At 40.2% G+C, this 14,058-nt stretch overlaps 1 protein-coding gene and 1 long non-coding RNA gene across 2 annotated transcripts; one reads left to right on the forward strand and one right to left on the reverse strand.

Moving 5' to 3' along the window:
* Positions 1 to 2,027: 2,027 nt before the first annotated feature.
* LOC114149010 (uncharacterized) lies at positions 2,028 to 2,647 on the reverse strand. The gene is made up of 2 exons (XR_003596413.1): positions 2,343 to 2,647; positions 2,028 to 2,269 (listed from the first exon to the last, which is right to left on the reverse strand). It is a non-coding gene; the product is annotated as an uncharacterized LOC114149010 (long non-coding RNA).
* Positions 2,648 to 2,653: 6 nt separating this feature from the next.
* LOC114149009 (beta-1,3-galactosyl-O-glycosyl-glycoprotein beta-1,6-N-acetylglucosaminyltransferase 4) lies at positions 2,654 to 12,241 on the forward strand. The gene is made up of 2 exons (XM_028024548.1): positions 2,654 to 3,536; positions 10,925 to 12,241. Exon 2 carries the CDS (start codon positions 10,926 to 10,928, stop codon positions 12,222 to 12,224), a length of 1,299 nt encoding a protein of 432 aa, XP_027880349.1. The 5' UTR covers positions 2,654 to 3,536; position 10,925; the 3' UTR covers positions 12,225 to 12,241.
* Positions 12,242 to 14,058: the final 1,817 nt, after the last annotated feature.

Genomic DNA, 14,058 nt, shown 5'->3' on the forward strand with positions numbered 1-14,058 from the left:
CTTCTTCAAATCAGACAAAATTGGTGTCAAAGGTTTGTGCAGCAAAAATTTTCGTTTGTGCCGCTATCATTTTAAAGATATAAAGAAATGTTTTTAGACTTCTTTGGCATCTGTTTAGCAAAATGAAAATAAATTTTAAAAATCCTGTTAGTTAATTATGTTGAAATATTTCAAATATGGCAGACAATCAATAGGTTATAGCTGTCATTCATAATCTATCTATCTCTCTCTCTCTCTCTCTCTCTCTCTCTCTCTCTCTCTATATATATATATATATATATATATATATATATATATATATAAAGATGGATATATAATGTATGTGTGTATGTATTTGTTACATTGCAATATCCGTCCCCCAATTCTTCTATTTGACAACCACCCCTTTAAGGACATGGTCCTGATGTGGACTAGAAAAAAATTGCTTTTCACCATTCATGTAGTATTGCAACTTTATTAAACTTTTATTAAAGTTTTGCAATAAAACTCACACTACTAAGGCATGTAGAGGTTCCATGTGCAACACCTGGTGACTTTTTTCTGCTTGACATCCAAAATGTCTATGCAAACCACTTTACTCTTTGCTATTTTAGAGCCTTCTCCCAATAGCATCGCATGTCATGACAGCTCTGGCTACTTAGCATAGCCACTGATGACTGCAGAAAATCTATTGTCAGTACATTGTTTTTCTGCCATTATCACAGCGTTGAGACAATCTCCTGGCTCTGAGGGGTTGTTGAGGGTGCATTTCTGCAGATTGCAGTAGCATAGGTTGGAGGAGAAGCCTGAATATATGTATATATATATATATATTTGGCACAGATGAGCTGTCTTATATCATACTGTACTGAAACAGTAACAATTTTGGAAAATATGTAAAAATACATTCCTTTTATGAATCTTGCATGCTGCAGGTGCAAGTGGACAAACTTACCTTGATGCACTGCTATGAAGTATTGAAAAGAAGTGTTGCTGTCGATCATAACCTTGACCTCAAAAGGGCTGAGTACATGCCAAGCACATGTTTGGTTATTTTCTTATTTTTTGTATTTAAAAACTACAGTTTGTCTAATAGCACCCTCTAGTGATCAGAAGCTAAGATACAGGTCACCAAGATTGTTTTGGGAGGCATTGTAGCAACCTGTTCATTCGAAATAAGACCAAGTTTGAATTGAATTTCTTCCAGGTTAAAATTAAAGTATTCATATTCATAGGTTAGCAACTTACAAAATGATAGCAGTACAAATGACAATTTTGGCTATACAAAAACATAAGATATTTAATATATATATTTTAAATACCCCTGGAGAACATTTTTCTTTATATCTTTAGAATGATAGGAGCACAAATGAAAATCTTTGCTGCACAAACCAGCACAAACGTTTGACACCAATTTTGTACCTGTTACCCAAATAAAGCGAGTGGGAGAGCTTGATTAAGGATTGTTGAATAAAGAAGAATGTAAAAAAATATTTTTAATGAAAATTAAAAATATGCACCTGCACCTAATATCGAAAAAAAACCTCAATAATATCACAACAAAACAGTAAAAATAACTTTCAAATTCAATATTTTGCTTTTTAAAACAAAAAATAACCTTTGTTTTTTTAAAAAAAAAATTTTTTGCTGTTTGTTTGTTGTTTGTCATTACTGGTTTCTGATATGAAAAGTCAATTACCAAAACATGCATTGATCATAAATTGGTTTGAGATTATGATTTATAAATTTGGCTGAATTTTTGACATGTACTTCCCATTAAGTTTTTACTTGAAGAAGGAAGAACATTACACATAATTTCTGAAAACATTTTTTTCACATGCTACATATTGATTTATGACTATACTCAAATTAAACTGATCAAATAATGGAAAGAAATTGCCCATTGCTACACAATTTTGTTCTTATATCTAGTTTTCTACTATATATATATATATATATATATATATATATATATATATATATATATATATATATAACCTGAAAGACAAATAAGTCAATTTCAGTAGATTTAATTCACTGTCAGCTGATTATGGGGGGAAAATTGCCTTTTATTTATTTATTTTCATTTATGTCTAGAACATTTGTACAAACATTAATATTTCTCAGCATTTCTTATAACTTTGGTTTTGAAAAATTGCATTTACAGTATGTTGGCCACTAGAGGGTTCAATGTCCCGCCACGGCCACATTCACAGGTTCTGTGCAATGATAGTTATTCATATATAGGTAAATGTGATTTAAATGATGAAACTACATTGATCAGCGTCGCCTGATTGCTACATCAGTTTCAGGACACAGTTTTACTGATTCTGCTTGACAGAGGGAGTCTTAGCAACGTTAACCCTTTTCGGCAGGGTTATCAATAGTTTTATTTTTGAATGTTCTTAAAGAACACCATCAAGTGTTGGAATAGAGCCGGATGAATTTACAAATGGACTCATTGTAAGTTTGGTAACTGTACCGAAAAGAAACCTCTGGTTGTTCTTGTTCTCCTCTCATTTTTCCAAGCGAGGGCTCCGTTGTTTAATGTCACACAGTTCAGTTATGGAGCTGAACTGCTGCAAATGAACGACTTCCATATCACGTTCTTTGATCGACCGAGCTGCATATGTACGTGCGGTAATAAAAAAGTTGGCGTGATTGGTGCTGCTGCTCTCTGTGTGTAAGACAATATTCCCAATAATAAAATACCTGTGGGTCTGCAGTTAAGTTTCCAGTTTCTTCCGCCCCCCCCTCTACCGCACACAAAGACTCAGTCAGGACCGGAGACAATGAGGGCATTGAGAGCAGACCCTCTCCTTCATTTGCACATGATCTCCCTTTACCCACATTTACCAATAAAATCTTTCGAATTGTTTTTTCTGTTTTTCTTATTTTGCTTTATTCCTCTTGGTTCCTTTTATGGTTTACCCAAACATCAACCCATTTCCCATCCCTTAAAACCTTCTATTTTTGGGGAGGGGGAGGGGGGGGGGGGTTCCTCTGCGCGTCACACCAACTCGTCTCTCCCTCGGCCAGTTCAGGACGACTTCAGGAACTTCCTTCTAACTAACTCCACTTGTTGATCGGCGCTTTTATTCACGCCTCGGCGCATCTGATCGTCCCCGTCTGTCCGCAAAACGGAGGCGCAACATCTTCTTGTCCGCAACGTGCATGTTGTAAGTCCTCCCTCTTTCCGGGTTACAGTAATCCAACTCATGGCATCGCGGACGCGCAGTCATCACCGGCCAAGAGGCTGTTTGGATTCTTTCCCCTCTCTTTGGCTCTGAAGATAATGTCAGTGATGTGTGTCAGCGAGGCGACGTTTCAGCGGCGGTCCGAAGTTTTCTGCGCGTAAAGAAAGTGTAGGGGAGCAGGGAGGAAAGATGGGAGCACTTTCGGCGTTTCTTCTCGACGTCGGTGAGCTCGGGTGATGACACCCGATCCTCCAAGTGTCAGTGTTCACATCACTGGAGCTGCTTCACACAACTCTGAGCCGAAACGTTCAACATGGCTTGATGAGGCGGTTCACGTGGCGCCTGGTATCCGGGAGTAAGGTGGGTGTTTTATTTTTGCCAAAACAAAAAAAAAAAGAAGAGAAAATCTCAGATGTGTTTTGGTAGATGAAAACAGAAAAAGAGTTTCTTTCTTGTCTAACAAAAGTTATATATATATATATATATATATATATACAGTACAGACCAAAAGTTTGGACACACTTTCTCATTGAATTCAATGAGAAAGTGTACATATATATATCTATATAGATATAGATATATATACAGTATATATATATATATAGATATATATACAGTATATATATGTATATATATATACTGTGTATATATTATTGGTGAAATATTACTATGAGGCAGTTCCCTTTATTAAACAAATTGACCTTTTTATATTCTCACTATACTAATTTTGGTGTTCCATAAAAGAGCTGAAAATGTTTGGTAATCTTCCAGCTGACAGAGACAACATTTCACTAACAGGGATGTGTGGTCTATATTAAAACAGTTCCCCAGAGACCGAGTCCACTGTTGAGACTGTGGCCTGAGAACAAACAGTTCCATGTGCTAATGAGCTGAGCAACAGGAGTCCAAGTAAAAGTAGTCACACAATCGGTACTTTTCCCCCAGGTCACGACCAAAACCTGAAAGGTCTTCTCCAGGGATTTCATTTGACAGGAAGACAAAAAAAATAAAACAGAGAATCATTTGTCAAGTGAGTACAAGATGATTCAGGACTATGTTTATTTAGCAAATAAAAATCTGAAAACTGTGACTTGCATTTGAAATCCAGTACTTGCAATTCTTGTACAATTCCAGGTACAAGAATTTAGAGGTATGAACACACTGAGACCAGAATCTTTGCCATTGTTTTTTTTTGTAAAATGTGTCAAGTCCCTTTATATCGGATTGACAGAGCATACGACCAGCAACTTTAACGTCTCTGATTCTCAGTTCAATTCAGAGACTTATGACTTGATCTCAACCAGTCCATCGTCGCTCTGGGTTTATTTTAGGGCTGTTGTACCATTAGAGGATGAATTTCGACCCCAGTTTCAACTCCTTTCTCAGTTCCACCCATCTTTCCATCAGCTCTGAGCAGCTTCTTTGCCACTATTGAAGAAAACATTCCCTCAACATCATTATGCCACCACCATGTTTCAGCATGTGGATGGTGTGAACATGGAGATGTCCGGTGTCAGTATGTCTTATTTGACCAGTCCACCTTCTTCCATTGGTTTGTTTAACTATAAGACTTTCTTCTGACTGCGATTTTTGGAGTTGTCCCGATCTGATATCAATATCAAAATCGATATGTTATCAGCCAAAAAACGAGTATCGGATTATTTACGTCTGCATCTAGAATCTCCGATATAAGCACTCTGCTCCAGTATTTAGTTCGCCATTGTTGACTGTTGTTCTTTGGTTGGATAATATCACTTGATTAAACCTTTTCCAACATTCCACATGGAAAAACAAGTAGTAAAAAGTGTGCAAGATTCACGCTGATATTGCTTTGGGCCAATATCAGTGTCGTCAAATTCTCAAAGCTGCGATATTTGTTTCGTATCGCTAAGTGAAAATGTTGTATCGCGACACCTTTACTATTTTATTAAGGACACAAAATTGTGGAGTTAGTTGTCTTGTCAACAGATTCATCTACCTGAGCTGCATCTCCTCTAGCGCACAGGTGTCAAACTCCAGGCCTCAAGGGCCGCTGCATGTCCTGCAGTTTTTAGATGTGCCACAGGTACAAAACACTGGAATGAAATGGCTTAATTACCTCCTCCTTGTGTAGATCGGTTCTCCAGAGCCTTAATGACCTAATTATTCTGTTGAGGTGGTGCAGCAGAGGCACATCTAAAGGCTGCAGGACACCACAGCCCTCCAGGACTGGAGTTTGACACTCCAGCTAGCGTTACCACGGGCCTCTTCAGTTGCTTCTTCTTATCTTCTTGTTTGGCAGCTTTATATTAAACACACAATCATGTCTGGGCAGGTTTGCAGTTGTGCTACACTCCTTCAATCTTCTATGGTCAACTGAACAGAGCTTTGTGAGATGTTCAGAGCTTGAAGTTATTCTTCAACAACCCAGCCCCGTTTTAAGCCAATAATCTCCCCTTACCTAAACAGGTTTTACGGTATTTTTCACTTCAGTTGCGTAACTGCACTGTACAGAGTGTTTTAAATGTTTGAAGGTTTTCCACGTTCTCATGTGAGTCGTAAATCTGTCGGAAAAGATTTTATTACCTCTCTGACCTATTTTTAAAAAGTCAATTTTCTTTTATTAGCTTTGCTAAGTAAGAGATTGGCTGAAGCTCAGTGGAAACGTAAGTTCGATTCCAGTTTCCCCCACCGAATGTCGACGGGCAAAGCACTTAATCTCCAGGTATCTAGTGATTTTCATATCAGTAGATATGCAAATCATATTTAGTGAGACGACGTTTCAGCTGCGGTTGTGCGATTGTGCACTGACAACAGGCACCTGCATGCCTGTTGGTACCTGGGACTGTGTGCTCTGGGCGCTACACACGGTGCTGTGAAAACTATTTTCCCTCTCACAAATGTCTTCCGTTTCTGTGTTGTCACATTTGAATTTTTCCTAATGGTCAAACAAAAGTTTTATCTCAGTCAACGTTAACTCGAGCGAATTAAAAAAAAGAGGCAGTTTTTAAATGACAAATTTGTTTATGAAGAGAAGAAAGCTAGCCAAAACCCACCTGACCTAATAACTGGTAGTGCTGCCCTTGGGGGCTGTTCTGGGAAAGAGCTAATTATGTAGCCTTAAAATTTGTGGTCACCAGGGGGCGTCGGCAAGAATGCACAGTCGGGATGATTCAGTTTTCTTTATTAAAGTTGATTGATTCCTGGATGGTTCGTTACAGAAGAACTTGAATAGATATAAAATATATATATATTGTCCCACTGCTAAATACGCCATCTGGGATTTGTCCCACTCCGATGCATTTCATCCTGGAGTTGGGAATGATGCAAATGATTTTCCAGGTTGTTTTCACAATTGTAGTCTGCCTGTATACGGTTGTAGCTTGGTGATGGCAGCAGAGGAAGTGAACGAAGCCATTCAGTTTGTGTTGGACACATTTCCAAATATCAAACAATTAAAGTCAAAGTAAGGGGAAAGTTTAAGATACTTTATTGCTAGCAAAGATGTCGAGGCTCTACTTCCTATGTGGCTGTTCACAGCCACTCAATTTCCTATGAGCTCCACAGCATAGCTTATTTCATAATTTAGCTATTACATATGTGACAGCCGAACGTTAGCCATTGTGTATCAATGGCTACATAATGGCCACAGTGTAACAGCGTTACAGCGTGTAACACATCAGTTGTAACTCTGCTACAACTTCAGCAGAGTCCAAGCCTCCAGCAAGCAACCGTTTCACCATAGCTGAAGGTCCAGGCCTTCTGTACGAAGCGAAGCGCAGAACAAAGGGTTAGTTTTGTTCCAGGCTACTGTGACTCGGTAATCGCTAAACAATGCAATAATGGCAGAAACTAGAATAGCTTGTAGAAATGTAAATTAGCTTAACAACCATTAACATCCTAGCATTTAGCATATAAAACTTATGAGTATTATGGTCCTAACACCCTTTTACTAAACTCATTACTAAACTTTTAGACATATATTTTTCACTGTTTTATTACTGTTAAACCAATACTGACTTATTCACGACGCATACTGACACAACCATGACGTATCCACCACAAACTAAACTTACGAAACTCAGCAGAAACGTTGTGCTTTCAACCACACTTAGCAACACTAGCTTCTGATTGGCTATATTGTCTACCAATCAAATCCTGACATCAATTGTCATTAACTCCAATTTTTCTTTTTGCAGAATTACTTTAATTCAAGTTAAAGCTCATGTCACCGGATGTCTCTTACATTAAAATCCAAACGTTGACAGTCCAGACTCACCATTATGCTTTGGCCTGTTGTCCTGCAGCATAACCCAAGTGTGTTTTGGTTGAGAGCAGAATTCATGGTTTTATCATCAAGGTCCTGAAAAGCATTGTAACTCAAGACCATCATACTACCACTGTGATGTTCTTTTTTCAGACAGAACATCTGCAGTGTATTATTGCCTAGATAATGAATATAGAATATTTTCCCCTAAACTCTTGTGGATCAAATGCTATGTTGGCTCTTGTCTTCTTATTGGTCAGCCTCTCTCCTTTGACTCCCTTTTTTTGGCCTTATTGTTGAACCATGAGTTTTGACCCTAAATGCAAGGTCAAGTAAGGTCCGCTGGGCTCGTAACATCCTGGATGAGTCCTCGACAACAGGGCCGCCACGGGAAAGCTGACAATTTCCCATGTTTTCTCCAGCTGTGGATGATGGCTCTCATTGGGGTTCAGTGGCTTCCCAAAGTTTTAGAAATGGTTTGTAACCCCAATGACTTTGCTTCTCTTGAGTTCTTGATTTTATTCATTTATTTTTGTCAGATCATTATGAGATTTTTCATAAGGTAACGTAGGGATAGCTAGTAAAAGGAAACACTTCTTCCCAAAACTGTGGTTAAACAACATTAACTGTAATTACCAAGGGAGTCCATTAGTTTTTGTTTTTTTGATTTTTCCCTCAAATGGTCAGATTGGTGGGAACAGGTTTTCTTTCCTGATAAATTATATCATTATTCACAAACTGCTTTTTGAATTTTGTTCGGTTGTCTTTGTCTGATATTAAAATTTGCTCGATCATTTAAGTATGACAAAAAAACAAAAAAAACAAGAACAGAGTAAATCTGTTGTGGCCAAGTAATTTTCATGCCACAGCGTTTTTAATTCACTTACCATTTCCATATTCAAACCTAAGCTGAGTTTTGCACCATCTCAGCATAATTCGCTCCTATATTGTTTAAAAGCCCCACTTCAAAGATTACAGAAATTTTCCGAGCTTCCTTGCTTTACATTTTACTTTAATCTCGACCAAGTTGTTTTAAGGGAGGAAACCTGCCTTTGGCACTGGCATTGAAGTCACAGGAAAGAAACCCACCTTTTGCATTGTGTCACATCACCTTATGTCCTGACCTCCTGTTACCGAGCCATCCGTTTGCCCCTCATATGCTGTGTTTTGTTGGTTGATTGGACGGAAGTGTGCAGAGGAGTGGATGTGCTAAATCTTTTGGGTCGTAAGGTCTTATTTCGCATTCCGGTGCATCTGGAGTCACGTCTCATGCTGCGAGTCTTGAAGGTGCACTACCTGAGCACAGCTGCCAAGCTCCTTTGTGTTTTTGGTACATAGCGCTGGACCCTGCTGAGTCCTGGCAACGGCCCAATTTTAGTTAGTTATGGTTTCCAAATGCATTACAGCAATAGGAATGTCTTCCAGGAAATGGGTGTGTGGGAGTCTGTTCTGCTATCAGCTCTGGTATGTTGGTAAATCTTTTGAGAAGTACCCGCCGGGCGACTTTCTTCCACTGCTCTGTCTTAATGATCTCAGATTTATCCTCCACTGACGCTCATAAAGTCTGTTCTCTTTAGGACAAACCACAAGATTCTGTGTCATTTGTTAAAAAAACGACTTCAATTAGTCGGAGGGAAACGGAAAGCTCCCGCGGAAACCAGAAAGATGGAGGACGTTTTCCCCCGCGGCAAACACCGGAAACTGTCAGGAGCAAGTAACAATAGCCAGCTTCCTCGTGCACGGACCTTTGTTTAGACCCAGAAAGAACTCAGTTAGTTATTCACTACAGATGGCCACAATGGCGAGAAGAGGCAAAATATTTAAACTGGTTTGACTTGGAAGAGGATGAAATTGCCTGGCACCGCCCAAAATAAAGATCAACAGTATGACTTGGTGTGTAGGCCAAGCAACGCAGAGCTGTGGGCTCACAAGATGAGACGAAGCTTAAACGCTTAGCCTGCCAGTTATTACCTCATTTTGCCTTTACCCACTCCGTTCCCCAGCTGTTATTAATCACCTGTCATCTGTTCCTCTGGTTCCGTAGTCACTTGCACTCCTTCTTGTGTTTACATAATCTCCCTCGTCTCATCGTTTTTCATTGGCTCCTAACGTTGCTCCTGCTCATGTTCCTGGCTTCCCATTGGTTCCTGCATTGTCCCCTGTTTGGATTACTAGTTCATTGTTTATTTTTCATTAAAGAAAGTGACATACATTATGACGCCTTCATGTAATTTCAGTTTAAGGTTTCTCTGAGATTGTTGAAGTGAACTGAAATAGCCTTTTTGGACCAGTCGGGACCGGGTTGCTAAAAGAAGCAGCCAAATCATTTGCTTTGTGTTCTTATTTTTAAAACAAAGGCTCTAGAGAATAGAGTTCATTGTTAAAATAATCTGTAGGGTGTGTTTAAAAAACAAATCACTTCAGACTTGAATGAGAATTATTGGATTGGGAATGTAATGTAAACTAAAAAGGTTATTATAAAGGTATTTATCCTCTGAAAAAGTACAAATAGATGAAGCATTTTTTGGTGTCATTTTAGCTTTGCTTAATTGAATTTCCAATAAGGGTGTGACAATACAAGCACATGAGATAAAGTGAGTCTTTAATGACTGGAAAATTCAGTTTAACTTTGAGGAGCCAGTGGTTTATTTAAGCTCGTCCAGTGTTTAAGCTGCTCTTAATGCTAAAATAATAATAACTAACTTTTTGCGTTTTCACCAAGGGAATTACTGTGATTCAGAAATCTCAACCTGTGTTTTAAATTCGCTCCGAGTATCGACATATCAGGTTTAGGTTCAATCAGTTTAAACATTTGCCAAGACAGTAAAAATTAGCTGATTAGAAACTACAACTCAGGGAAGCTCTACAGTGTATGCTAGCTTCAGCGTCGCCAGCGGTCAGCTTTCCTGTCTTGTCTGTCACCGTTTCATTGTTTCGTCTTAGAACTTAGTACTCACAGTGCTGCCGAACATCTTTAACAGTTTTTGTAGACAAGTGTTACTAGCGAAGGATGTCTTCATTCGCCTAATTTGTCAGCACAAAGAATTACTTCCTTTTTGCTTTAAAATAAGACTGAAACACAGACGCACGCTTCTGTGAAGATGACTGTTTCACGCTTGAAACAGTCATCTTCTGGTTTCATAATACTAAGCTAAACTTTCAGCATTAATAATTGATTGAAGGACGTTTACGGCAGGGCTTTGAAAAAGGTGAAGAAACGTTGTGTTATTGAAACTGAATCCATTCATCCCTCGGATACCAAACGCCATCAAGAGTTTGACTAAAAGAAAGGCTGGTGCAGCGGGTGAAACGTGGCCCCGTTTAAAACTTTACTGACTCATGTTGCAAATATTCAGGTCACATTAGACCCAAAAAAGAAAACTAATTCCGCAGTAATGGTTTGCTTCAGATGTTTGTTCTGTTTTGTATCAAATGTATGACTCAAAATGTTGGTTTCTGTTCCTCAAGTGTGTTTCTTTTGTTTTGTTTCATTTCCCCACAGGATGAATGCAAAGCGGTTCTTGCTGAAGCTCAGGAAGACGTTCGTCCCCCCTCTCCTCTCTGTGCTGACGTTAATTTTCGTGCTGCTGGTCAGCGTCAAGTACATCTACATCCTTGAGTTTCTGGATCCTCCGCCAGCTCCAACCAATCAGCCGTTTGTCAAGCACAACATCAGCTGCAAAGCTATTTATGACATGGACCCGGTAGAAGTGGGTAAATCTCTCATCATCAGAAGGAAAACTGCGGTGGAAGATAAAGACGAAAGACTGATCAACTTTATACAAAATTGCCCTGTCTTCACGAAGATCAGGGGTTATGACGATTTGTGTGTTTCTGAGGAAGAGAAGGATTTTCCCATTGCGTACTCTTTGGTTGTACATAAAAATGCGTGGATGGTGGAGAGACTCCTCAGGGCGGTGTACTCTCCCAACAACATCTACTGCATACACTATGATCAGAAGTCATCGGCTCAGTTTGTCGCCGCCATGGAGGGTTTGTCCCGCTGCCTGCCTAACGTCTTCGTCTCCAGCAAACTCGAGGCCGTTTTCTACGCGAGCATCAGCCGCCTGAAGGCCGACCTCAACTGCCTGTCAGACCTTCTGACATCGGAGGTCAAGTGGAAGTACGTCATCAACCTTTGCGGCCAGGACTTCCCGCTGAAGTCCAACATGGAGCTGGTGTCAGAGCTGAGGCGGCTGAAAGGCTCCAGCATGTTGGAGACGAGTCGACCTAGTGAGCTCAAGAAGCAGCGGTTTCTGTACCACTACGAGCTGCAGGACGCCAGTTTTGAGTATAAGAAACTTCCGGTAAAAACACAGCAGGCAAAGACTCCGCCGCCGCACAACATAGAGATGTTCATCGGCAACGCCTACTTTGTGCTGTCGCGGGAGTTTGTCCAGTTCATGAACTCATCCCCTGTAGTGAGGGACTTCCTGGCCTGGTCGGAGGACACCTACTCTCCAGACGAACACTTCTGGGCCACGCTTGTGCGACTGCCAGGCGTTCCCGGGGAGGTGCCCAGGTCCCAGCCCGACATCACAGACCTGATGAGCAAGACGAGGCTTGTGAAGTGGCAGTACCTGGAGGAGAACCTTTACCCTCCGTGCTCGGGGCAGCACGTGCGCAGCGTTTGCATTTTTGGTGCGGCCGAACTGCATTGGCTGCTCAACTACGGTCACTGGTTTGCCAACAAGTTCGATCCCAACGTGGATCCCGTTCTTCTTCAGTGCCTTGAGGAGAAACTGGAGGAGAAGCAGAAGTTGTTTCAAAAAGGGAGAAGTTTGACTTGCCCAAGAGGTTAGCTAAAATGTTGGCTGTTGACTTTTCTTTTAACTGCCCTGCAATCTTAAGAGACAGAGTCCATTGGACCACGCAAGGTTTTTACCCAGTCCGGTGGAGTCACATGCACTTTGAGGTTTATTTGTGTGGTTTTGGGAACTGACGGTCTGACAGGACACCCATTTCGGAGGGTTAATGTCGATCAGAAACAAAGACATACACACATACTGTATATGCACACTACAGGATTGTGTTTGTTATTTTTGTCTCCCTTCTGCATCAATTCCTGTTTCTTTTGTTTAGAAACACTCCATCCTTTCTCCTTGGATGATAGATTTCTTTCTGCCAGAAATCTAGGAACCTCAGGCATATTACACAGACCGGGTCAAGAAGAGAGCTGGATCCATAGCCATGGATCCCAGCCACCCGGGCCACAGACTGTTTGTGCCGCTGCCATCAGGCAAGCGGTACAGGAATATACGGACTACAACAAATAGACTGAGAAACAGTTTCTTCCCCACAGCCGTCAGAGCCATTACTCCCTGCCGCCCCCCCCTCCCACACATATCATAACCTCGCAGTCACACATACATATCCCCCACCCCCACACAGCCATATTGTTCTGCACTTTGCACTGTCACATCATCTGTACTTTGCCATAATTGGACCTGCTGCTACTTCTTTGGTGTGGTTGAGTGCCTTTAGTTAATTTAGTTGTATATATTGTTATTATTATTATTGTGTGCTTGCTTATTTTTACTGTATATATTTGACCTTTTGCACAGGAGCTGCAATGGAAATTTCGTTGAATTCTGTTCAATGACAATAAATGCTATCTAATGTTGTTTAACAAAGGAGGGAAAAACTATGTCTACAATCAAGTTCAGGGACCAGCTACTTCCTATGTCACTGTGATTGTTGACTTAGTAACTCTTTGTATCTTTTGAAAATGCTTTATGAAAGACTTTGAGCATCGATGGAACATCTGTTTTCAAAGATGTCCGATGCTTTGAAAACATTTAAACATGATTAAATTATTATTGAAGACTTAGGTTGCACAATGTTAACTATGAATACATTATCTAAGTCAATTCTGAGGTGTTACTATTTGGATTATTCTAATCAGATTGACCAACATGAAGGTGTAAAGAAATTCTGAGCATGCTGTACGTCCTTGCAGGTATTACTGAATAGCAGGACTATGAATACAGTTTAAAGCAACGGTCTTAGACGCACACAAAAACACAAATGAAGTCCTGTATTTTTTCTTTTACTTTAATGCTAATAGTGCCTTCTACTTGCCAAGGAGGAAACTTTAACAGGATTTATTGGGTAAAACGTGTCAACCGATGCAAATACGTACGTGCAAATTAGGCAAAACTCTCGCTATTTAAAACCATCCAGGAACGTCATCCAATCTCCCCCAGCCTCTCCATGCAGTTTCAACACTCTCGCTCTTTAAGGCGCTTTATCGTGTCTGACAACATTCCTCTCAATCGTTCACACCTAAAGCAGGAGCCATTCACTGGACCTCTAAGTCTGACACGGGGAGATTTCCAGATTGCCGCGAGTCACGCCAAAAGAGCTGTGGGCAAAAGCGGCGAGGTAATTTAGCTTCTGATAAGCCGGATATATATAGTAATTTTATTAGATCAGCAAACAGCACTCTGTAAACCATTTAAAAGTAATAAAAGGCTGCACAATGGAGTGGATTTTCTTTTTCCACAGTCGAAGCCAGATGATCACGGTAAAATGTTGCAATTTAGAGTGTAAAAACACTTGAATACATAACTCGCACCCATTCACTGCTGTTTGGTTTGATTGCGGGCACCCTCTTTGTGGTCTGATCAAAGTCTT

The sequence above is a fragment of the Xiphophorus couchianus genome, chromosome 8, assembly GCF_001444195.1.
Source record: "Xiphophorus couchianus chromosome 8, X_couchianus-1.0, whole genome shotgun sequence".
Classification (NCBI taxonomy): Eukaryota; Metazoa; Chordata; class Actinopteri; order Cyprinodontiformes; family Poeciliidae; genus Xiphophorus; species Xiphophorus couchianus.